The following is a 25,226-nucleotide window of genomic DNA, read 5'->3' as shown; positions in this document are numbered from 1 at the left end:
GGATCAGGGGAGATAAGTTCATCCACAAGGTAGACATAGAAGATTATTGAGCCAACTGGATGGACGAGCAAGCAGTGAAAAGAAGAATGTGGTCCAGGATGTCTGTGGATTTCATGAGAAAGTGTGGACTTTTCCTCATTCCTGATCAGGTATTAGATGATAACGATCATACGCATCCACAATATGAGAATGAAATGAAAAAGGTGATTCTATTGCCTAATTGGTTAGAACTAGAAGAGACAAATTTGAATGAGTTGATGAGAGAGGTCTTGAGTTTCTCCCGAGGATGGGTAAATAATCAGATGAACAAGTTAGTTGACATGGGTGTTACCTTCACTTATGAAAAGATGAAATAGGAGGAATCCGCTTCCGAAGATGATCAAAGAACTATCAGCGACATAATAATTCATGCAGATAGGAGAGTCAAGCTCCCAAACAAAGGAAAAACACACTAGGAGAAGTCAAGGCTAGGGGAAAGAAGATTGAGGAGGTCAAGAAGAAGCAAAAGACTATCATTCCTTCACCACCCCTTAGTGTCTCATCAATCAAGGAAGTTGAGGTGCCAGAACAAAATAGAGGTTGATCAATGTTCCAACATAGTTATATTACCAAAGAATGTTCAAGATTTACATGCCACAACTACATTTGCTCCACCTAATGAAGATGATGATCAACCAGGATCTCCTATTGTCCTTTTGGAGGTTAGTTTGGGGAAGAATGTATATGATTTGACCAGGGATAATCCTGATGATGATGATGATGATGATGTTATGTCGACATTGAGAGAGCTTGATCGAGAGATGTGTCTCGATGATGGTATGGAGATGACCGCTATTCCTGATTGGCTGATGAAGAGTATGGAGAAAAGTACAAAGATGGTAGAAGCACAACCTATTGATGATATTGATGACTGCTTAGCTAGGAGCAACAAGGAGAAAGATCCTAAGAAAGCAGAGATTTTGTCACACATAGCTAGAGATGAGACCGGAATGCGGGTTGCCTAGGTGGCTGTTCCTATTGGAGATGTGACAGCGGACATTGCTACTCCCATGGATTTCCAGATAACTTCAGTTGCCCTTGGCCATACTACAAAGGAGCAGGAATTCCAGGAAGTTGGTGATACCCTCAAGGCAATCAGTGCGAGATTGAACTGGGAGATAGAGAAAAGAGAGAAGTACGAAGCAAAGAATATCAGACTTAGAGAGTATATTGCAGGGATAAGGCTCGAGAATCCGACCCTTATTTCCCCTATTGCAGTTGATCGTGGACTACATACACATCATGAGGCAGCGAGAGATTCACTTTTGGAGGTGGAGAAATGGATTGAGGATACGAAGAGATGGGCAAATAATTTCCTTACTCATTTTGTCCAGGATTTTGACAAGACAACAAGGCTCATATTCAGGATACAGTATTTGGAGGGAGTTTGGGAAGAATTCTGACCCATCTAGGAGAAGACTATTCCACGCCTCAGAGCTTTGAAGAAGATTCCCATGTCCACATTGATCAGGGAGAATATTGTGCACAATGGAGATAGATACGATTTCCATGGCTGGTATTGTTCATTAGCCATGAAAAAATCAACTTATGAGAGCACACAAAAGAGTTGTGTAGAGATGGAAGGATCTATTCATGATATTCAGTCGAAGATCCTTGCCTCAATTGATGAGTTGTTGGGAGTTGATGTCAGTGAAGCCAGTGGATTACACTTAGTAGATTTGAGAGACAAAATGAAATTCATGTACTTTAATCAGTTGGACTTTTTGAAGAAGAGTTAGATGGATGACTTAGAGTCTTTGTTGATTCATGTCCACAATTCGTAGAAGCTCATGCCAGATTGAGAGAACACCTTGGATGCTTGCTCGGATGTGTTGGACGTGATTGATTTACAACAGGGTACCTTACCCAGCATTTCCATGGAGTTAGATTCCGTATTAGCTAGATTCTTGGATTATGTTGCGAGAGAAAGATATACAGGACAAAATCTTCTAGAATATTCCCTATTTGATGACTAGGTATCTTTCTATTGGGCCATATGTTGGTGGCCCCATTTTTGATGTAAACCCTAACTAGGGCAACTCTAGGGTTTTGTTGGCATGATCTTGGCCCTTGATTTTGATTTAATCTTGGCTATCCATTTTGTATGAGACTCTATATATACCTCATCGCCTCTCATTTGTAAGGGAGAGATTTTGTAGAATTGTTGGTATATGCTGCAACTTTTGAATATAAATCATTGTTTGTCTTGATGGTGATTTTGTTTAAGTGTTGTTTTGTATTCAAGGTTCTCAATTCCTCCAAGTTAGATTAGAATTTGCTTTCAATGTTTGTTAGATTGAATGAAAGAATTGTTGAATATGTTTGTGTGGAATCTATTAATCCATACCACTAGCCTCTTGCTGATTGTAAGTGTGCCGTGCATGGTCAACTAGAAATTTAAGCAAGCTTAACTTCGATTATTATACGTCCATTGTTATGCATCAACTTGGATGGTCTCAATGTTTGATGGTAGTAATTTGAAAAATCTTTGAAATATACCTTAGATGATTGCACTAAGTTTGTGTCAAAATTTGTTCAACTTGATGGTGAGACCTTGCCTAGTTTAATTCATCTAAATTTGTTTATCATTTCCTACATTCCTAGGCTTAGAATAGATTTCCTGAACCCTATTCCCTTTTGCCTTTTTTAGAAAGTCTTGTTGGAATTGAGTCAAGAACTATATTGCCAAATCTTAAGTTATCAGCACACCCCTTCCATATTCATGATATATGGAGTTGATTCGAACAATTGTGTAAGTCCCCAAGTGAAAACAACAATTCACATCGACCATTGAGTTACCCACTCGTCAGGATCTGACTGTAGAAACCTTGGAATCATTTTAGTTGATCTTATCCTTAGCATCTAAGGTGATTTTGTTCAAGAGAGGGTAAAGTACTTTGGTATTTTATTCTGATGCTCGCATGTGCATAAAACACACATCAACAAGTGCACAGACTAAATTTGTAGGGACTGTAGACTCTAGGATCACCTACAATAACAATGGTACCTTCCATAAGAGAGTATGCAAGACATGAGCTTGCTTGAATATTGAGATGCAAGATATATTACAAATGTACAATGACCTTGTTTGTTGAAGCAAACTCATTTCTTGCATACTCTCTTAGCAAGGTATCATTGTTATTGTAGACGATCTTGAGTCTGCAGCTCCTACACGGTACCAGAGCTCTAGTGCTGTAGATTCCTTCTCAGATATGAGGGACGTCATCATGCTTGAAGAATTTTCTGGGTGCAGGTTAGGATATCAAGGATCTCATAGTTGAATCCAGGGTGTCAAAGAAAGTTTTAATTGGTGTTTGTTTTGTCAAATTTTGTTATATTTTGCTAGATTTACAAGGATTTGAATGTGAATGAAGGTTGCCTGATCCAAGAGATAGCCGAGTTTTTGGAGCACTTTGGGCCCAAACAAACTTTGTCATTGCATTCAAGAGGTCCGAGCAATGAAAATTTTGACTGTAAATTTGTCCATTTTCTTTCTTGTGGAAGATATTTTGGTCTAGCAATTGATCTTGGGGTGTTGGGGGTTCGCCATTAACTCCTACAAAATCTACAATTATTTTTGCACCCAATTGGTTGAGCTTAATGAAGTGGATAAAGGAGTATTTGCCCCAATTCCTCTCAGTTGAAGAACTTGCTACTTGTTAAAATTGCGTACACACTCAAAAAAACATTTACAATTATAAAACATTAATTATAATATATAGCAGCAAAAGAAAAGTGAGGAAGTTAAAAAATAAAAAATGCATACTTCAGATAGAATTTTTATTTCAAGATGACGTAGGCATATAGAGCCTTGGCCATGTATGTATCACCATTCATGAACATCTTTCTTGTACTTGTCTTGAAGAGCACAAACATCATGATTTCCTTGAAGATATAGAGTGGTTAAACTCACTCAAGGAAACACTTAATGGAAATATTCTTTTAAATGAGGACTTGTAACTACTAGCAACTTGATCTCTCTATGGTGCCACCCTCCTCGGCAAGGACAATATCTCTATGTTGTGATATTTTGGAAAAAAAAAACAAATGCTAGGAGATGCAAGTGTGTGATCATTGTGTTCGAACGATCATGGCTGATTTTTTCCATCCTTTTGAAAAATGCTTCTTCTGTAGGTTTCATTCTTCTTGGGTTCTATTAATGGTCCTTATTTTCTGAACCATGAAGTCCATGGTATCATAAATTTCACCAAAACATGGTAAATCTATATTAGTATGCATAATCATTTGATAACCTCCATACACTCCAAAGAGTGTTGATGACCATGGTGCTCAGTGGCTCTTGTACCTTCACAAGTCATCTCAAAACAATTGTGTGTAATGCTAGTCTTGGCAACCTAACATGGTGCAAACAAATAAAACAAATTATAAAATTAGAAAGTAAATGACATAAAAAATAAAAAAAATATACTAAAAGCTAAAATTACTTTCAAAAACTCCAAGTTGGAGAACATTTTGAAGATGGCTTGTGACATATGATACAACCATTTGAATTTCCTTAGCCTTAGTATAGATTCTTTTGACCCACTCAATCTCTATGTCAATCTTTCCAATTATCAAGTTGAGGGAGTGGGTGACACGTGGTGTTCAACAAATATGCATATATATACCTTCCAATGTTGGATCAATTGCCCAGAAAGTTTTAGTGTTGTTTGTTATGACTTGAACAATGTTTTTGGGGACCACCATTCCAATACTAATGACACACGATCAGGAGACAAAAATAAAAGATGGCAGTGATGGGGAATGTAAATGCCTGACAGGGATGAGATGTCCACCAAGGATTAGTGTATGTCCCTTATAGATATACTTAGAATTTGTCTTCAAATAGATAGATTAAGATACCGACCATAGCTTGAAACCAATACTATGATGTCACCTTTGATCTGCTTAAGGAAACAATTCTATCTTAATAAAGGTTTTGATGGTTGATTGCATATATATATTTCAATAGAAATAATGAGATTAATTATGGTGCCACATTCTGATCTGAATATTGAATTATTGTTAATGAAATCTGATATGATAATTGTCTTGAATATGAATGAAATAGAAGTAATCACTGTTTCAGATTGAGTCTATATGATCATGCGATGAAGATATGAGAGGCTATGCCTCAATCGAATAGTTGTGCCTGATTGACCTTTAGATCCCTGTTATAATCTTTGGCGCTGTGTCTGATTTTTGCTTGTGTGCATTTCCCCTTGTAGTGGGGTGGGTTGATACCCCACTCTTACTCGAGTGCTGTGAATATGAAACAAGATTATAAAACAACTTGATGGTTTTGTAAAGAACTTGTGATCACCCTTAAGTATTCCATGATGAGGCATGATGTGAGAAGTTGTGTCTCAACTTCCACAACCTTTGCAACAATTACCTAATTCGTGCCTCTTCCTTACAACTTAATTTGTCATTAGTTAGTTAACTAATTGCAGAGCGTGATTTTCCTTCTTGGACTTCAATAATATAGAGGACAATCTCTTTTTCTTGGGTCAATCTGTAGTAACTCTTTTGACAGCGATTATTTAGAAGATTATTACTTGTCCATTTGATCTGGAGTTTCTCCTCATGGACAGTGATAAGGTGTGGGACGAACTATGTCTTGTACTGATCTGTTTCATCCCTTCCATTGGCATTGATCCTACATTGTTAACTAATCAAGGTGGAAACGTCCTGGGCCTGCCAATCCCTTGGACCATACAATACTCTTTTACTTGTTTTGTATTAGGAATTGGATGGGGATATTATAGTCTCCTCTCTTTGAAATTGCTTGCCCACAAGCAACCTTAGATTGTTTCTTTTTTGCTTTAAGGCTCGGTAGTCAATGCATCTTCAGAAAGTTCAATCTTTATTCTTTACCAACACTACGAAAGATGCCAATGGTCTTGAGCTAGGCCTTATATGCCCCTTTTCTAACTTGATAGTGGGTTCAAATCCTCCGTTTGGTGGTATGTCCCCAACAACTATTTTAGGCCTATCCAAGATTGGTTGCAAGTCATCATGATAATACTTAGGTTTATTGCTCAATGATTTGGAGGGAACAAGACATTGTGTAGTCCAAGCAATAACTCCATGCCTAAGTATGCTTTCCATCCTCTTGGCTGATACAACTCGAGGGGCTTCATCAGATAGTCTCCTAAATGCCACTTTTCTGACCATCTACCTTGAACTTGAATTCCATTGTTTGAAAGCTTTGTGAGTACTTATGAATGGACATCATCCATTGGATACCAAGTATTGCATTTGTATCTCCCAATTGCACAACATAGAAATCATTGGTGACTGTATAGTCATCAATTGTAATTTTCAATTTTGGTACCTTTGTGGAGCAAGAAATTTGATAGCCACCTGCCACTACCACACTCAATCCTTCATGCTCAATTGTTGGAAGTCCTTTTGTTGGTAATCAAGGCTGAATCAATAAAGTTATGAGTAGCTCCGCTATCAATTAGCACAATTATCCTTTGTCCTTGCAATACACCATGAACCTTAAAAGAGTTAAATTTGGGAGTTCCGGTTTGTTGTGACGTTTTCACACATCGCCCAATTGTAAATGGGGACCCCCTACTTTTTAGGTCCTCTTTGTCTTTTGGTTGTGTTTCTTTGGGTCTTTTCACGGCAATCCCTTCGGTCTCCCTGGTTTGCAAGTGATTGGAATGAAATTTGATCAAGTCTGCAAGTCGTTTGAATAAATTTGGCAGTTGTCCATTTTAGGGTTTTGCCCCTCAGACTTGGATTTGAGGCCTTTTTGAGGCCTTTCCTTTAGGGTTTTGGAAAAATTGAACGTTGCATTGGAATCAAAGCCCTCCAAGGAACCTACCAGTGAAATTTGAGCAACTTTCTATTTTAGAAAGTTCCTATCTTTTATGGATTTCATTGCCTCTTGGATTGTCTTTATTTTGCCAAAAATCAAACCTGCTATTTTTAGCAGTTTCTATTTTTAGTGTGTGTCGTGTCGTCCTGTTTTGCCCTAATCTTAGTGACATAGGGCAGGCATAGGGGCGATCTGCTGCCTCCATAGCTAGTGCCCTGCATGAGCAATGTCCGAATGAGTGCATAACTTTGCATACATGGGGTTGCCAACAACGGATACATACGGAATAGTTTTCATTTCTTCTTGTTCCTCTTATGTCTTGGGACACATGGCAAAAGATAAATTGAAATGATCAACCAATGGAGTGCTAACAACCTTAGCATGTCATACCAAACCTGTCCAAGACCTTTGTTAATATATTTCTTTTGTGACAATCTGATTTCCTTCTTCTGTCTATCCTGGATTATGGTTATGCCAAGTATCCTCTTCGCTGCCCCTAAGTCCTTCATTGCAAATCTGTGAGCTAAATGTTGCTTCAAATCATAAATAATCCTCATGCTAGTGTTGGTTACTTACATGTCATCAACATAGACCAGTAGTAAGACAAATTTACCATTATCTAACTTCTTGTAGTAAACACACGGGTTAGATTCACATCGTGTGAAACATTGCTTACTCATGAAGCTATCAAACCTGAGGTACCACTACCTTTGGGCTTGTTTGAGCCCATACAAACTTCAGTCTAACCTGCAATATAAATGTTTCTACCCCTATTTTTTAAAACCTTCGGGCTGCTCCATATACAATTGCTCATTTATATCACATGAAGAAAGGCGGTTTTGACATCAAGTTGCTCAAGCTCACGATTGTAGACTGCTACCAATCCCAAAACCGCTCAAATGGTTGTCATCTTTACAACTGGTGAAAAAATCTCATTACAATCTACCCCCTTCTGGTGATCATATCCTTTCACAACCAATCTTGCCCAATAGCGTTTCTAGCCCCCATCTTCCTCTTTTAATTTGTACACCCATCGATTCTTCAAGGCTCTCGATTTGGTGGAAGCTTCACCAAATCCCAAGCATGGTTTGGCATCAGTGATATCATTTCCTCTTGCATTGCCTCCATCCACTTATCAATGTTTGAATCTTTTTGCAAGCAGCCTTGAATGTTGCAGGCGCTGCTTGATTGGAGAGTAACAACTCATAATCACGATCGAAGAGTAACAACTCATAATCAGCAAACTTGGCCAAAGTTTTATGTGCCTAGGTGGACCTCCTCAATGGGGCTTGGCTTTGTACTGGGTGCAAGTTTGGCCCCCCAGTAGTCCCAACATTATTATTAGCATCATAATTAATACTTTGTAAACTAAAATTATCAACGCTAGAATTATATCTCTGCATATTACCACTCCTGTGTACACCCCTTGTTGATTGTGAATTTTCATTGCTTCTCTCTACCTACAAATTACTTCTCACACGTCTGTTAGAGGATTGCTCAATTTCTTGCGTGGGATTGACTTCATCCAATGTCACCTGCGAACACCTTACATACTTCTCAGCTTGCAAATTTCCCGCATTACTAATGTCATTCCTTTGTATCTCTGGTAATAGGGATGACATAAAGGAAACTGGCTACGAAATTCTATTGTTTTCCACTGTTTGCATAGCACCAAAAATATCACTATTCAATCTATTATTAATCCCTTGTGACTCAAAGAGTAGGAGCGATAATATATCTGTCTGTAGTGTGGGATCAATACCTAACCTTTCATGTGCTGGCAAAGGCAGAGCACTCCTTAGTGCCTGTGAATTAGGAAAAACACAAAGTGTTGATTGTGGCAAGTTTGAATTTTGTATGGGAGCAATACTCAAATTGTGCGGGATGAGTTTCACGCACACCATTTGTTGACTGTGGCAAAAAGATAGTAGGTTGCATATACATGGCATCCTCTCCGAAAACAGAATGACTAACATTTCTTGTACTAACCACTAAGTCTGCTGATATTGTTGGAGTTTGAAGAGAGCATCGAGGCAAGTAAGACTACAAATGCTCCCCAATATTACTAGTAACTTGTCCCATAACTTGCGTAACAGGGGGCATCGAAATTACCTTTGTGACAAGGGATGGGAGGGGCTGCAAGCTATGGCTTTGATTTGTAGATACAATATTGTCATTTGTTACATTGGATAGAGGTATATACTCTTTTGGTTGTTTCACCTGTAATTGCAAACCTAGAAACATTTTTTCATTATATGCAACATCCCTACTGCAAATAATCTATTTAGCAATTGGATCCCATAATCGAAAGCATACTGCTCCTCACCATAACCAACGAATATGCGCAGTGTAGATTTAGGATCCAATTTTGTTTGCTTTTCTTGGGGAACATGAGCGAAAGTTTCACAACCAAACACCTGTAGGTGATTGTAAGAGATTCGTTTTCCAAGCCATCTTTCCTTCAGAATGTCAAAATCCATTCGAGAAGAGGGTGCTCGATTAATCAAATAAACTGTTGTATTATATGCCTCTGTGCAAAATTATTTGCCTAAGCTTGCATTAGAGAGTATACATTGATCTCTCTCTAAGATTGCCCTAGTCAACCTCTCAACTACACCATTTTCTTGAGGGGTGAATGGAACAACCTTTACCCATTGAATGCCTTAATCTGCACAAAAACTACCCAGCTACAAAGAACAAAACGCTCCCCCATTGTCTGTTTTTAAACATTTTATTTTGTGCCCAAACTTCTGATTTTCTATTGAGCATATAAATCCATACTTTTCTAGTACAATCATCAAGGAAAGTAACAAAACAATTAGCTCCTCCAATGGAGTTTACCTCCATAGGACCGAGCACATCCAATTGCACGAGCTCCAAAGGTGTAGTTTTCTTGTCATGACCAGTCTTCAAGAAGCTGGTCCATCTTTGTTTGCCATAGAGGCAATGCTCACATAGCTCCAAATCAACGAACTTCAAGCCAAGAAGTTGACCCCTTTTGAGCATAACTTCAAATCCCCTTTTGCTCATGTGTCCAGTCCTTTTATGCCAAAGCTTAGTACCACTGTCCACAACCACCATTGCAACTCCCATTTCAGAGTTACTCTCTAGCACATACAGATTGCCTAATTTGCTTCCTTTTGCAATCACTAGGGTTCCCTTGGTCACCTTCCACGTGTTTGAAGACAAACTGACATTACACCCTTGAGCACCAAGCTGTTCCACAGATATCAAATTTCTTTTCAGCTTGGGAACATGTCTTACATCTTTTAAAAGCCATTTATTACCATTTTGTAGTTGTAAGTTTGAAACATCACATCACCTTTGCCAACTATTTCACATGCTTTGTTATCACCAAGATACACTCTCCCAAGCTAACCTTCTTGGTAGTTTGTGAAGGCTTCCTGGCATGGGGTAGCATGGAAAGAGGCATTGGAATCCAACACCCATGAATCTGCAATAGTGTCACTTGTTGATAAAACCATAACGCCTTCATCTTTGTCATATGCAGTGTTGGCTTCACTATCCTTTAATTGTTCTTGTGCCTTTTTGTAAGACCAACAATTTTTCTTAGTATGACTGACTTTACCGCAAAACTAGCAACCTCCATTTCTGCCCCTTGATTTCAATCTTCTTGCAGATTTGGACCTTCTTCTATTGTTATTACTGTCTCTATCTTGAGGCCTTCCCCTATTACCAAAAAGCAAGGCATCACCGGATGAGGACCCTTGATTTTTTCTCCTCATATCTTCGCTAAGAAGAGTGCCAACTACATCATCAAAAACGAGTTTTCCTTTGCCAGATACTGAGGTGCTGATTGCCATCACAACACCTTCCCAACTATCTGGTAAAGAGAACCATAACAAGATAGCTTTAATTTCATCCTCCAAATTTAGGCTTACCAAAATCAATTGGCTAATGAGAGAATTAAATTTCTTGAGGTGATTTGACATGATCCCTCCTTTCTTCATTTTTAAATTGTACAACTTCTTCATAATAAAAACCTTATCTGAAGTTGAAGCCATCTCATACATGGCAAAAAGTTTGCCCTATAATTTCTTTGATGTCTTCTCAGCTAAAACATTAAAGAGAACATTGCTGGATAATGAAAGGAAGATTGTGGCTCTTGCTCTCTTATCTAATTTCTCCCACTCCCCATCATTCTTGGAAATCGTCTTATTGGCTTTCCCCTCCAGCTTGAGTGAGAGATCATGTTTAATTAGCAGTGACTCCATCTGCACCTTCCATAATCCGAAGTTCTGCCCTAAGAATTTCTCTATTCTCCATTTATTCACTTCCTCCATATTTCTGGAATTTTTTTACCGATTTCCAAGCAGCTTCAACACTGAGCTTTGATACCAATTGTTAAATATGAAGTGCAAACAAATTGAAATGCAAAATAAAAAATAAACGTAAGATTAGACAATCAAAAGACACATTGAATTTATAGTGGTTCACCATTAAGGCTACATCCACTTTTGAAGCAAGGAAAACTCTTTATTAATCTCTGGTTTTTACAATACATTCAACAACAATTTGCTCTACATATAAATAAACATAATTGCCTAAACCATAATATGAATAGCCAAGAGACAAGTGGAGGAAAAGACAGATTGACCGTTGGACTTCATACATCCAACATAACTAATATACAAATTAAATAACAGATCATATTAAAATACTTATATATTAATAATCTGTAACCACATAATAGTCATAAAATACTTACTGATAGAATCATTGGTGCTGGAACACACTCACCTATACCATGAAGTCCAGTAACATTAGGAGTTCTTTCATATGCAACTAAATCTGCTTTGCATCTGTCGAAGTGTTTATTAACTTTATCGATTGTACAACACTTGTAATGTTTCCTTGGACTTGAATCACACCTATTATTATAGAATTGATGCTTCATAACTCTTAGAAGGAATCTTTTTAAAAGACAGTAGCAAAACTCTAGCTTAAAGGGATTTCTCTATATGTGTCCAGAGGTTCCTTCTCTCTCCTCTTTTCTCCTTTTTAAGAAAATTCCATTATAACTTTTGTTGTCCTCATTTTTGAATTATCAAAAATGTGACAACCCCTACAAATTTTTGCTTAAAATGCGTCATTTTTGTCTCCAAGGCATGTTTTACAAGGTGCAAAATTCACATTTGTTAGTGCCATCATTGTCTAAGTTTTGGTAAGTTTTGACCTTCATTTTCCTAGCTTTTTGTGCAAGTTGGAGATTTTACTCTTAAGGCATGCTTTTCGAGGCAAAATTTTTGTTTCTTTTTGAACTAGACTGATCTTCGGTTCATCTTTGATCCATGTTTCAAATTTCATCACGATTTAAGTTTGTTTGCTATGTATTTCCTTCAAATTCGGGTTTTTTTCTCTTGACTGCAGGTGGGAAATTTTCTTTCTTTTGCAAGTTAGGAGTTTTCTTTTGTTTTTGTGTTGTAGGGGTTTTTTCAAGCAATTACAAGTGAACTTTATAAAAGACTTGTAACTTGTAACTTGCTTTTTATTTCTCTTTTCCCTTTTTTTTCTTTTAAGTTGTTTGTAGGAACTTTTTGGACAAATTACAAGTGAATTTAAAAAAATTCAAGTTTAATGAGAACTTGTAAGTTCTTATAAAAGTTCCTACTTTGTGCTTTCTAGTTGTAGTAGGGATTTTATTTTCCTATTACAAGTCTTTTTTATGTTTTTTATGTCTTTTTAGTTGTAATAAGGATTTTATTTCCCTGTTACATGTTTTTATGTTTTATTGTTTTAAGTTGTAATAGGGATTTCATTTCCCTATTACAAGTCATTTTGTGTTTCTTTCTTTTAAAAACCCGATTTGCCCAAATGAAGGAAAAGTAATGCAATTTAAAACTTGCAAAGGGGATTTAGAAACCCAATTGCATTTTTTTTGAAGGCCACGTTTTTGCTTGAAGTTGAAGGTAAATAACCCGAACTGCACTCTTGCTTCCACAAAACCTGATTTTTGTGGTATTTTTCCCTTGAATCTGTCCCTCATCTTGGCTATGGTTTTGGAGATCGGTGGCTCTTGCCACGTTTTTCAGATTCAACAATTTTGGGCAACACATTCTGCATTTATGTGAGGCATTTTTGATTCTGTTTTTGCTAAGTTTGTTGCCATGTTTTGGGAGCATGAATTTCGCCATTGTTGCCACGTTTGCAACATGTCTTGCATCCTTCATCCATTGAAGAGTGTTTGACATCAATACAACTTGTTAATTTGCAAAGTTTTTCCCTTCATTGCACTTGCAGTCAGTCTTCCAGAACCTGAAATTGGTCTAAAATGCACTAAAAAACACTTGAAAATGAGTCTTAAAGGTCCAATTACAAGTGCAAACTTATAGTTACCCATTACACATATGAAGTTGCATGTTTGTTCTCCACAATTGCAAGTTAATGCTCTTGTTTTTTCACACATGTAATGTAGTCTTCAAAACCCAAATTGAGCTTTGGTCCCACTTTTGCAGTCCCTTTGTCTCACCCATGTCAGTCCTGTTTGCACACATGACCTACCAAATCAGTAAATTAAGGCATGGGCCTTATTTGCAAGCAGATTCCAAGATTGGAGCATGATACAAAGAGAACAACAACATGACGGAGCCACACAAGGAGATGGATAAGTAATATGAATGATTGAGAGCATAGAATGCTTTCAAGACAGAGATAGGCTTCTTATTTCAGCCTTGCAAAGAACTTCCCTCCTGAAGAGCCAGTACTAACCCAAGCAAGAAGATAAGATTGAAGTTCGTTGGCCAACGACACAAAGATCATTAAGGATGCAAATTCTCTTTCCGGTTCGAGATGTCTTCATCAATCCTGAAACTTTAAGTTCTAGCATCCTGAAGCAACATGAATATTTTCAAAACAGAGGATGATATAGTTAGAGTCATGTCTTTGGACACAAAATAGTTTCAATTGTGTATTTGTAATCTTGTTTTGAAAAGTTACATGTAAAAACAAGTTTTGTAATTGCAAGTGTTACTTTCACTTGCACTTTTGTAATTACATGTAAAGCAACTACAAGTTGAGTTAGATTAGGACTGTAATTGGAATAAGTCATGGTGGTTGAGAGAATTTCTCAAGTTAGCTAGGATCGTCCCACCTTTTTCTCAATGTTCCTCTCCTATAAATACTTGAGGGGGTCTATTGTACTTTAAGATCTTTTGGCAATGCAACAAGACTCTACCAGTTTGTATGTACACTCTAAGACTTTGATCTTAGTTGTAAATCAGAGTGCAGTTAATTAAAAGAGGCAAATTGCTTTCAAACTTTGTGTTGATTCAAGGTGTTATACAAGAGGGATTCAAGCTCAATCTTGCAGACTGAGCTGCTTATTGGATTTGGAGTTTTAGATTGGTTTTCAAACTCGGTCTTGCAAACTTTGAGCTGCTTATCATGTTTGAAGCCAGTGTAGAAAGCTCAAAGTAAGAAGGTAACTTGCAGACTTTGCGCTGCTTTTATTTTCTATGTTTGAGCATAAGAGGTGCATTATGTAGTTAGACTTTGATACATACTGTGCTTGGTTAGCAAGAAACCATCTAAAAAGGTTGATAGGACAATAGAAGTGTTGAAGAATTTGTGCTTTCATTTCCGTTTTCCCATCCCAAGGAAGTGACAAAGGTCTTTGTGCTTTCATGGAAACTTTGCTTCCCTTTATGTCCCAAAAATCCTACAAAAAAAGTTTCATTTCTGTGTTTGTTGTTATTCATTTCCAATTAGTATTACTTTTATGTGAAGAGAAAAAAGTATAGTTTTTCTTGAAAGAAGAAGAAAGACTATTGTTTGACCCATATTAGATTAGTTTAGTTTGTAGATAGGGAGAGCTCTCACTAAATTAGGAGAGTATCATATTCACACACTGTGGCTGAAACCACTATTTTGCACATCCACCAGGTGTACAAGTTAATGCTCTTGTTTTTCCACGCATGTAATCTAGTTTTCAGAACCCGAAATTCACTTGTGAGCCCATTTTTGCATCAATTTATCCCTTCCCTTGTTAGTCCTATTTGCACACACGATCTATCAATCCAACAAATCAAGGCATGGGTATTGTTTTATAACAATATCTTCTTGAATAAGGTGATATGGGTTCTTCATCAGTGAGTAAAAGAAGAAGAGATACAACAACAATTTATGGATGCAAATTATAGAATGCTTTCAAGACAGAGATGGTCATAACATGAAAAGAGAATGGCTTCCCTTTCCCTCTTGAAGAAATGGTACTACCCCAAGCACGTGAAAGGTTGGAGTTCGCTGGGTTAAAGACACAAAGACCATCAAGGGTGCAAGTTCTTGGCGACTCTACTGGGGACACGAACGCATTCGAAAGCCTCACGCTTTCGTTTGAAGTCTAGTGTCTTGTTGTTTTAAGAATAACTTTTCTTGGGTTTCTGTTGAACAAGAGTTTTGAAATATTTTTTTAATTCTATCTTAGAATATATGATATACATTTGTGGAATCATTACATGGCAGATTGGCCCATTCAAGTCACGAATAGTTTTTTGGCGACTTTGCTAGGGATACGGTACATATCCAAAAACCTAATGCTTTTGTTTGAAGTATATCGGTATCCTATTCATTGTAATTCCTGTTTTTGTAATTTCTCAAGCTTTCACCAAGGACATGTAAAATGGCTGCTCAAGTCCTTGGGGGAACGCTTTTGGTCCTTTGAATCTGACTCCGCCATTACATGCTCTTCTTGATGGTTCGAGGAAGAACTTTCCCAAGTTTTTTGGAGATGGAAGACAACATCCAGATGAGCACATTGCTGCCTTCTATATTGCATGTGGTGTGCTTGGTGTGGAACATGAGGATGTTTCAGTGAGACTTTTCATTGAGACACTCCAAGGTGTTGCTGCAGATTGGTTCTACCACCTCGCACCACAGACCATCACAAATTGGGCTACACTCATAAAAAAGTTTGAAGAGAGGTTCAAACCTGTAGAAGATGTGCATGCATTGTTAGCTCAGTTGACTCAAATGAAAAAGGAGTTACATGAAACCATGCGGGAGTTTGTGGCTAAATTTAACAAGTTGTGTAACAGAAGTCCAGTTGTTGCTCAACCTACTGCTACAAATCTGAAGTGCTTCATAAATGCTCAAGTGCCCGAGGTAAGTTTTCTGTTGAGAAGGGTTGTTTCAAGAGACCTTGCAGCAACACAAACCTTAGCAGTTGAGGGTGAAGATGATCTTATCCTTGCGGGTAAGATAAAGATAGAACTAAATGGGTCCAAAGAAATCTCTTCTTTGGGATCATGGGCTACCAAGAGAAAAAATCCCATGGTGCAGAGGTTGGCAAATGAGCTGGTTGTCCTCAAAAGGCAAATAGCTCAAGGTGTATTCTCTTCTCCTTATGATGAAGACATTTCAAGGAGGTCATTTCCAAATAATGCTCCTAGTTATGTAGCTAAATCAAGACAAGCTTCCTTTAACACCAGAAGGGCTTGTTCTTGAGGTACCACCAACAAATGCAGCAGTGGAGGATTTTGAATTTGAACAAAGTGATCTTGCTGGTTTCTTCTAAGAAGAGGAGGAAGCAGACATTGCTGGCGACTCTCAAATCTGGTTTATGCAGTTTCAGAAAGCTGATGAACAAAAAGAAAAGACCATGTTGGATACCATGAGGAACACACAACAAGAGGTTGAAGGCCACCTTTGCAAGGTGTTGATGAAGGAGGACAATCATGTCATGGGATGTGAAAAGATGGTTTATAAAGATAAAAATGAGGTTTTTGTAGTTTGGTTTGATGAATTGCCCTCTTTTGTAGAGAAAGATGAAGAAAAGCTACTCAAATCAACATCAACAATAGTTTTAGAACATAAAGATAATTCTATTTTGAAGTTTGGAGAGTTTGATGAGAGTTGTCATGAAGCAAAGTTCAGCTCTCCTATTCAAAAGAGCAAAGAAGATATTGAAGAGGATACATTTTGGGATGAGATGGAACTTTTTTGTTCAAGCTTTAATGTCAAACTAGTATCCCATAAGTTAGAAGATCATGAACAGCTTGAGAAAGATGAAAATCAAGAGTCTATTTTCCAAGGTGGAGGTTTTGATATTTGTTCAAGTCCTCAAGAAAGTTCTATAGAGGAGTTTTGTTCAAGTCTCGTTGATGATTCTCTCCAATCAGAAGTTTGTGAACAACATATTGAGGAATGCAATGTAGTCATGTTTTCATTTGACTCACATGAAGGAGATCTTTCTGTTCAGCATGAGGTTGTGATGGTTGAAAAACCAGTTGTTCAAGTTGCAACTAGTAAGAAAGATTCAGTCTTTGTACGATCAAGAGGATGTCCAATCAGACTTCTTGCTTGGTTGGAGGCTAATGGAAAGCCAGAGGTTCCACTTGTACATGAGCTTGAAGATACACTTGAGGTAGTGGCCAAACATGCATTTTTAGCTAAGCAAGAGCAGTTTGGTTTCAAAAATCTATTTTGGAGCAGCAGTACATATGATTCATTTCAAGAGGAAGGTGAATTTGTTCCTCTTTTTCAAGGAGCAGTGCATCAAGCTATGGTACAATTGTTTGTGCTTCTATTGGCTATGGCTGCTCATGATCATGCAAGGTACTGCAAGCTGTTAAAAAGAGGCAACTACTTTGGTGAGCCCGTGAATGGTTTCATTTGAAAGGTTTTCATTGTGGCTAATTTAGGTTAGGTTAATTCCTTGTTCCAATAAGTGCAGTTGCACAAATCTGTCTTGTTTTCAGTTAGTTGCTTTGCGTCAGTCATATCATCCTCCTTGTCGTCTATGTCTTTGTTGTTCAACTCTGTAGCCCAATGGATACTAAGGCACTTAGAGTTCTGAATTCTACTCCCTTCAATTGTTCCAACAATCAAAGGAAGTTCCCTAGTCAGAGCCAATTGTTGTCCTCATATTTGAATTTTCAAAAATGTGACAACCCCTACAAATTTTTGCTGAAAATGCGTCATTTTTGTTTCCAAGGCATGTTTTACGAGGGTAAAACTCACAGTTGTTAGTGTCAAAAGATCAGGGGTTGTCTTTGCCATCATTGTCCAAGTTTTGGCAAGTTTTGGCCTTCATTTTCCTAGCTTTTTGTGTAATTTTAGGTTTCAGAGCAGTCATTGCAAGTTGCAGATTTTACTCTTAAGACACACTTTTCAAGGCAAAATTTTTGTTTCTTGTTGAATTGAACTGATCTTCGGTTCAACTTTGATCCATATTTCAAATTTTATCGCAATCCGAGTTTGTTTGCTATGTCTTTCCTTCAAATTCGGGTTTTTTCCTCCTAACTGCAAGTGGGAAATTTTCTTCTTTTGCAAGTTAGGAGTTTTTTTTTTTTTTTTTGTGTTGTAGGGGTTTTTTCAAGCAATTACAAGTGAACTTTATAAAAGACTTGTAACTTGTAACTTGCTTTTTATTTCCCTTTTCCATTTTTTTTCTTTTAAGTTGTTTGTAGGAACTTTTTACAAATTACAAGTGAATTTAAAAAAATACAAGTTTAATGAGAACTTGTAAGTTCTCATAAAAGTTCCTACTTTGTGCTTTTTAGTTGTTATAGGGATTTTATTTTCCTATTACAAGTCTGGTTATGTTTTTATGTCTTCTTAGTTGTAATAGGGATTTTATTTCCCTATTACATGTTTTTATGTTTTATTGTTTTAAGTTGTAATAGGGATTTCATTTCCCTATTACAAATTGTTTTGTGCTTCTTTCTTCTAAAAACCTGATTTGCCCAAATGAAGGAAAAGTAATGCAATTTAAAACTTGGAAAGAGGATTTAGAAACCCCATTGCATTTTGTTTTTGGTTGAAGGTAAATAACCCGAACTGCAGTCTTGCTTCCACAAAATTCGATTTTTGTGGTGTTTTTCCCTTGAATCTGTCCCTCATCTTGGCTATGGTTTTGGAGATCGGTGGTTCTTGCCACATTTTTCAGATTCAACGGTTTTGAGCAACACCTTTTGTATTTATGTGAGGCATTTTTGATTCCGTTTTTGCTGAGTTTGTTGCCAAGTTTTGGGAGCATGACTTTTGCAATTGTTGCCATGTTTGCAACACGTCTTGCATCCTTCATCCATTGAAGAGTGTTTGACATCAAATACATCTCTCTTTCCAAGCCGTTTTTCGTGGAGAGGATTGAATGCAAAACCGATTTATTTGCTGCATGTAATACCAACGTGGTGGCTTCTTCATCTATTTATAAGAGCATTACGATTTGTTTTGGTCTAGGGCATTCTTCAAGCAAGATTTTGGGTTTCTATATGATCTTCGCAAGTTGTTTTGCTCTTTGAATACATGTGAATTTGCAAAGTTTTTCCCTTCATTGCACTTGCAGTTAGTCTTCCAAAACCTGAAATTGGTCTAAAATGCACTCAAGAACACTTGAAAATGAGTCTTAAAGGTTCAATTACAAGTGCAAACTTATAGTTACCCATTACACATATGAAGTTGCATGTTTGTTCTCCACAATTGCAAGTTAATGCTCTTGTTTTTCCACACATGTAATGTAGTCTCCAAAACCCAAAATTGAGCTTTGGTCCCACTTTTGCAGTCTCTTTGTCTCACCTATGTCAGTCCTGTTTGCACACATGGCCTACCAAATCAGTAAATTAAGGCATGGGCCTTATTTTGCAAGCAGATTCCAAGATTGGAGGATGATATAAAGAGAGAACAACAACATGACGGAGCCACACAAGGAGATGGATAAGTAATATGAATGATTGAGAGCATAGAATGCTTTCAAGACAAAGATAGGCTTCTTACTTCAGCCTTGCAAAGAACATCCCTCCTGAAAAGCCAGTACTACCCCAAGCAAGAAGATAAGATTGAAGTTCGTTGGCCAAGGACACAAAGATCATTAAGGATGCAAATTCTTGTTCCGGTTTGAGATGTCTTCATCAATCCTAAATACTTCAAGTTCTAGCATCCTAAAGCAACATGAAGATTTTCAAAACAGAGGATGATGTAGTTAGAGTCATGTCTTCGGACACATAGAATAGTTTCAATTGTGTATTTGTAATCTTGTTTTGACAAGTTACATGTACAAACAAATTTTGTAATTGCAAGTGTTACTTTCACTTGCACTTTTGTAATTACATGTAAAGTAACTACAAGCTGAGTTAGATTAGGATTGTAGTTGGAATAAGTCATGGTGGTTGAGAGAATTTCTCAAGTTAGCTGGGATCCTCCCACTTTTTTCTCAATGCTCCTCTCCTATAAATACTTGAGGGGGTCTATTGTAATTTAAGATCTTTTGGCAATGCAACAAGACATTGTTAGTTTGTATGTACTATGTACACTCTAAGACTTTGAGTTTAGTTGTAAATCAGATCGCAGTCAATTAAAAGAGGCAAATTGCTTTCAAACTTTGTGTTGATTCAAGGTGTTATGTGACGATATTTTCTAGAGATTGATTGTGAGTTTTGAGGTGTTATACAAGTGGGATTCAAGCTCAATCTTGCAAAGTTTGAGTTTCTTATTGCGTTTGGAGTTTTAGATTGGTTTTTCAAATTTGGTCTTGTAGACTTTGAGCTACTTATCATGTTTGAAGCTAGTGTAGAAAGCTCAAAGTAAGAAGGTAACTTGTAGACTTTGCGTTGCTTTTATTTTCTATGTTTGAGCATAAGAGGTGCATCATGTAGTTAGACTTTGAGCTCCTACATACTATGCTTGGTTAAGAGGAAATCATCTAAAAAGGTTGATAGGACAGTAGAAGTGTTGAAGACTTTGTGCTTTCATTTATGTTTTCCCATCCCAGGGAAGTAACGAAAGTCTTTGTGCTTTCATGGAAACTTTGCTTCCTTTTATGTCCCAAAAATCCTACAAAAAAGTCTCATTTCTGTATTTGTTGTTATTCATTCCAATTGCTATTACTTTTTCGTGAAGAGAAAAGAGTATAGTTTTTCTTGAAAGAAGAAGAAAGACTGTTGTTTCACCCATATTAGATTAGTTTAGTTTGTAGATAGAGGGAGCCTTCCCTAAATTAGGAGAGTATCATACTCACACACTGTAGTTGAAACCACAATTTTGCACATCCACCAGGTGTACAAAATTTTCAACCAACAGTTTTTAAGGAAAATAAACTGCCAAGTTCATGCCCATTTTTACAACATCCTCCACGTTTGTATCTTCATGCAAATATTTTGAAGCGTCCACAAGGCATGAATGGAGGATATTTATGTTTCTTTTTTTTTCTTCCCTCTTTATTCTGATTTTATTTCTTTTAAAATAGTTTGTCCTTCCTTTGTTTTGTCTAAAATAAGAATATTTACATATGAATTAATATAATATTAATTCTGTTCATTTATTATATTAGTATTAATATTATAATTTAATGTTTTCTTTAACATTAAATTTATTTTCTTATAATAATTATAAAAGAGAAATCTTATTTACAGTCTGATGTCATTTTTTATTTAGTTGGGTTCAGAGAATGTTGAATTATAATTATATATCAACAAGCAATACACTCTTGTGCTAGGTCAGGCTACCAATCTAATGCTGAATCGAGCTATCTGAATTATTTAATTAGTCAAAATTTACATAGATATTTTGTTCTCATCCAAATATATTTATATTTATGTGTTATTCCAAATAATATAATTATTCCATCATAACAGGTTACCTACACCAGCTAAAACCTTTTTCTCGATGATACTCTTCCTCCAACTTGAGAAATGTCAACGATTCCTATCACACTTGCACAGTTATTTGTCAACATAATCATTCTTATTTATGCTTCAACAATTCTTAATCAAATTATTTACTTCTTGGTTTCATTTAGACAATTAATATATAATCTGTTAATTGAATTAGACTAATTGAACGGAATGTGACAACTTTAGATATGTCTTTCTTTTCTTTTCAGTGATGAGCTTGGGCAACAAGGCCACTGCCAAGGATGAGCAGCTTGTGAAAACTCTCTTTGAAGCAGTTGGTGAAATTTGGACAGTGAAGGAAAAGCTTCTTGATGCTGTCACTGGCCTCAGGTATATCATTGTTTTAGCCTTTAGGTGGTTAACATTGTTTTATAGAGGGATAACAATATCAAACCTAACAATGAATCGTTAAGGTATTTTACTCGGTGCTACATTTACAGATGTGTGCCTAAGATGGATGGATAGAGTTTTTGTAAGACATCTTCAATAAAATGTTCAGTTATATAACTTATTACATGCACATAGAGGGTAGTAGTGTGAAATCTACTGTTCTCTAAACGTGCTACTAAGAATGTATTTGTTGATTAGATATGACATTCAAGTTCAGGGTTCTGAAAACATATGCTTGTTCACTTAACTCTGCAGATATATCATTGTTAGCAAATATCTATTTTTTTGTCATTACCGATTTTTGCTGCAATCCATGTATTTTCTCAAATCTATGAAGAATGAATGAGGGGCAAAACTCCTGGTAAAATATCCCGAGTTCAGCTCTTGTTTGTTTTTGCAGTGGAAGTGGGCCAGCATATATATATCTTGCTATAGAGGCAATGGCCGATGGAGGTGTGGCAGCCGGGCTTCCACGGGATCTTGCATTAGCACTGGCTTCTCAGACGGTGAGTGCAATTAGATACTATCATGGGAAGTTGCAGAATTGTGCATTTGTGCATGGTACTTCACAATTTTTTTTTTAATATTAACTGAATTCATTGCATAACGTGTATCTAGTTGATACTGATCTATGTGCTTTTGCATGCTCTAAAAATCCTTCTTATTTTATGCTATATTTCTTGACACGTCTTCAGGTTTTGGGAGCTGCTAAGATGGTAAGAGACACAAAGAAAAATCCTGGCCAACTCAAGGATGAAGTGGCGTCACCAGCTGGTATCTATTTGTTTCTATGACCATGATAGTCCTTCGGACCTTCACTGTCTCCTCACTTTACAAAATGATGGTTTCTATTGTTTTTCTTTTGACCTTTGATGCTTGCAAAAATATCGCATTTGGAACCCTGCATAAGAGCAATATTTATTTCTCATTTGGGATCGTGAAATTATTTTGCGAAGGTAGATATTTATGCTGCATCATGTGCATATGCAGATTGTATCATATTCTTTCTGACCATATAGATTGTCTCCAGGGACAACCATAGCTGGAATTTACGAACTAGAAAAAGGTGGACTTCGTGCTACTCTTATGAGTGCTGTAATAGCTGCAGCTAAAAGAAGTGAGGAGCTTTCAAAAACATAGCCATGCCAACTGTTGTTTTGAATGAAACCAAGTTGTAAATACAAAATAGCTTCACTGGGTGCAGATAATTTTGCTTCCTATCCAAAAGCAGAAGAGATGAATCCAAATCCCCGACAACAGGAACTTGGTTTATTCTATATTTTCTATGGAGCTTCGACTAGTTCTTATTTATTGAAGACTAGCTGCAAATAAAATATTTCTAGTTCTCTTTCTATAATTTATCTGAACATTGCCTATACTGTGGTGAAATTAGAAGTTTACTTTATAAAATTCACAAAGAATTACCTAACACGGATATTTTTGAAAAAGTGACAGAAAATCACACAAGGCGTCAGCGAAGTAAGCCTAGATGCACATGTATTCTCAGAAGAATAGTGTCATGCATGTAATTGATGTATGATAATTCACTGTCTCCTTATTCTAATGCTTTGATATTACCATAGATTAACATTATCGGTCATATGTTTAATTCCTTTTCTTCCAATGTTATAGTTCCACGTTATAAATGCCTGTTCTTGAATATATGTATTATGGATCAATGATAGGTACATGGTTTGTGTTCACTCTTTAAATGATATCATGTAAGAGGTAGAATGGCAAGCTGATCCAAGTCTTCGAAGTATTTTTTATTCAACCAAAATTTGGTAAATGCCAATGTGGATTAAAGGTTTCCATTTTTTTTATTGAATCAGTGAGGGAATCTATTGGGATCCTCTCTTTTATGGAATAGAATCTGAAAAATACGAACTTTACCAACCTGAGATACCTGGAGATAACCATCAAACTAATGGATAACAGAAACTCGTGAAATAATCAAGAGCATAGCAGCAAAAAAATCGTTTGGGAAGTTTTTAAAAAAAAAATCGAAAAAAATCGGATTTAAAAAAAACATAAAAATTTGTAGAAAAAGAGACAAGACTTTTCTTAAAAATCTTAAGTGCATTTCCATTAAGATATAGAGAGCAAATAAAATAGAGTTTAATCAATGAATTGTACAAAATATTTTTTATTGTTTATAATCATATTGCTGATTACATAGACAAATATTCAATTGACTTTTTAAGAGAACAGCCACCAATTACACCAAATAGATGTCTATGTTTGAGATCAAATATTAGTTAAATCTATGAAGTAATTGAGATAAAAAATTAACAAACAACAATTCAGCTACTGTTAGGATTTTAGTAAAAGTGGAAGCCATTTTGAAGTGATCCAAGAATTTCATTGTGATTGAGGTGTTGTTCTCCATTTTGAATACTTCTGTTCCCTCTCTTTTAAAAGTGAAAGTTACTGCCTCTGTGCTGAAATGGAAGAGAGCAACAAAAGTTTGAAATAAAGACAACAAGATGAGGTTCCAATTGAGGAAACCTCCTACACTTTAAACCTTTTAAAAAGCTTGGGCGGGTGGACCCTTTTATGACTACTTTCTTATAAAAATAGCAAAAGGTTTATAGAAAACCAGTGTAATTTCTTGTAAACTTTCTTTAAGGATTGGTGCGACTAAACATAAAATGGAAAGTCGATTTGACTTTTGAATAGGACCACAAAATACAACAAAAACCAAAAGGTAAACCAGTGCCTTATCCGGGCAATAGAGTCATCTACAACAGATTGCATCCTGACAAAACAAACTCATACACAAGTCACAAGTTCGTGATCTGTCAACTTTGTATATACTTGACATATACATAGTCCTAATCTACACCAGACTTCATTATCAGATCCACACCAAAATATTGATATCAATGACTTTGCTCAAAGTACGTTTATATTTCTTCCTTGAGAAAAAGACTTAAAACAACTTCATTAAATGCTTAACAAATCATTCAGATAAACAATCTTTGATTACTTAAATGAAATGAACACCAGTACAATGACATAGAGACAATACAAGTTTGAGTTCAAATCCTCTGGACTGTATATTTATTTTTCCATCAAAAGATTCCAAGTCTGCCAATATCTGAATCAAAATTGTTTAAGAAAATGATCTGTATTAATTTTGTCAGAGTTTAGCTACAAAATTGTTGTGATCCCTTTCTAAGTAGTCCTGGTATACATTAATAGAGATATGGTTGCGACAAGCTTCAAACTTCCCTAGAAAACAAATATTCTAATCCTAACCGTAATTCCCCTCGAAACTTACGTTGCTCACAAATGAAGAAAGAGCCTAACAGACAAGGTGGCAGCTGGAAACAAGT

The 25,226-nt window shown here is 36.5% G+C and overlaps 1 protein-coding gene across 1 annotated transcript in view; it reads left to right on the top strand.

Moving 5' to 3' along the window:
- The window catches only part of LOC131072755 (pyrroline-5-carboxylate reductase), a 74,767-nt gene extending 51,286 nt beyond the window's left edge, over positions 1 to 23,481 (top strand). Inside the window, exons 4-7 of the mRNA XM_058009023.2 lie at positions 21,708 to 21,828; positions 22,289 to 22,394; positions 22,584 to 22,662; positions 22,919 to 23,481. Of these exons, the coding sequence (XP_057865006.1) occupies positions 21,708 to 21,828; positions 22,289 to 22,394; positions 22,584 to 22,662; positions 22,919 to 23,028 (416 nt within the window). The 3' untranslated portion in view covers positions 23,029 to 23,481. The remainder of the gene's footprint in view (positions 1 to 21,707; positions 21,829 to 22,288; positions 22,395 to 22,583; positions 22,663 to 22,918) is intronic.
- The last annotated feature ends 1,745 nt before the right edge of the window (positions 23,482 to 25,226 follow it).

Source organism: Cryptomeria japonica, chromosome 9 (assembly GCF_030272615.1).
Source record: "Cryptomeria japonica chromosome 9, Sugi_1.0, whole genome shotgun sequence".
In the NCBI taxonomy this organism is placed as follows: domain Eukaryota; kingdom Viridiplantae; phylum Streptophyta; class Pinopsida; order Cupressales; family Cupressaceae; genus Cryptomeria; species Cryptomeria japonica.
Note: the sequence above shows the minus strand (reverse complement) of the source record. Positions and strands in the feature narration are given on the sequence as shown.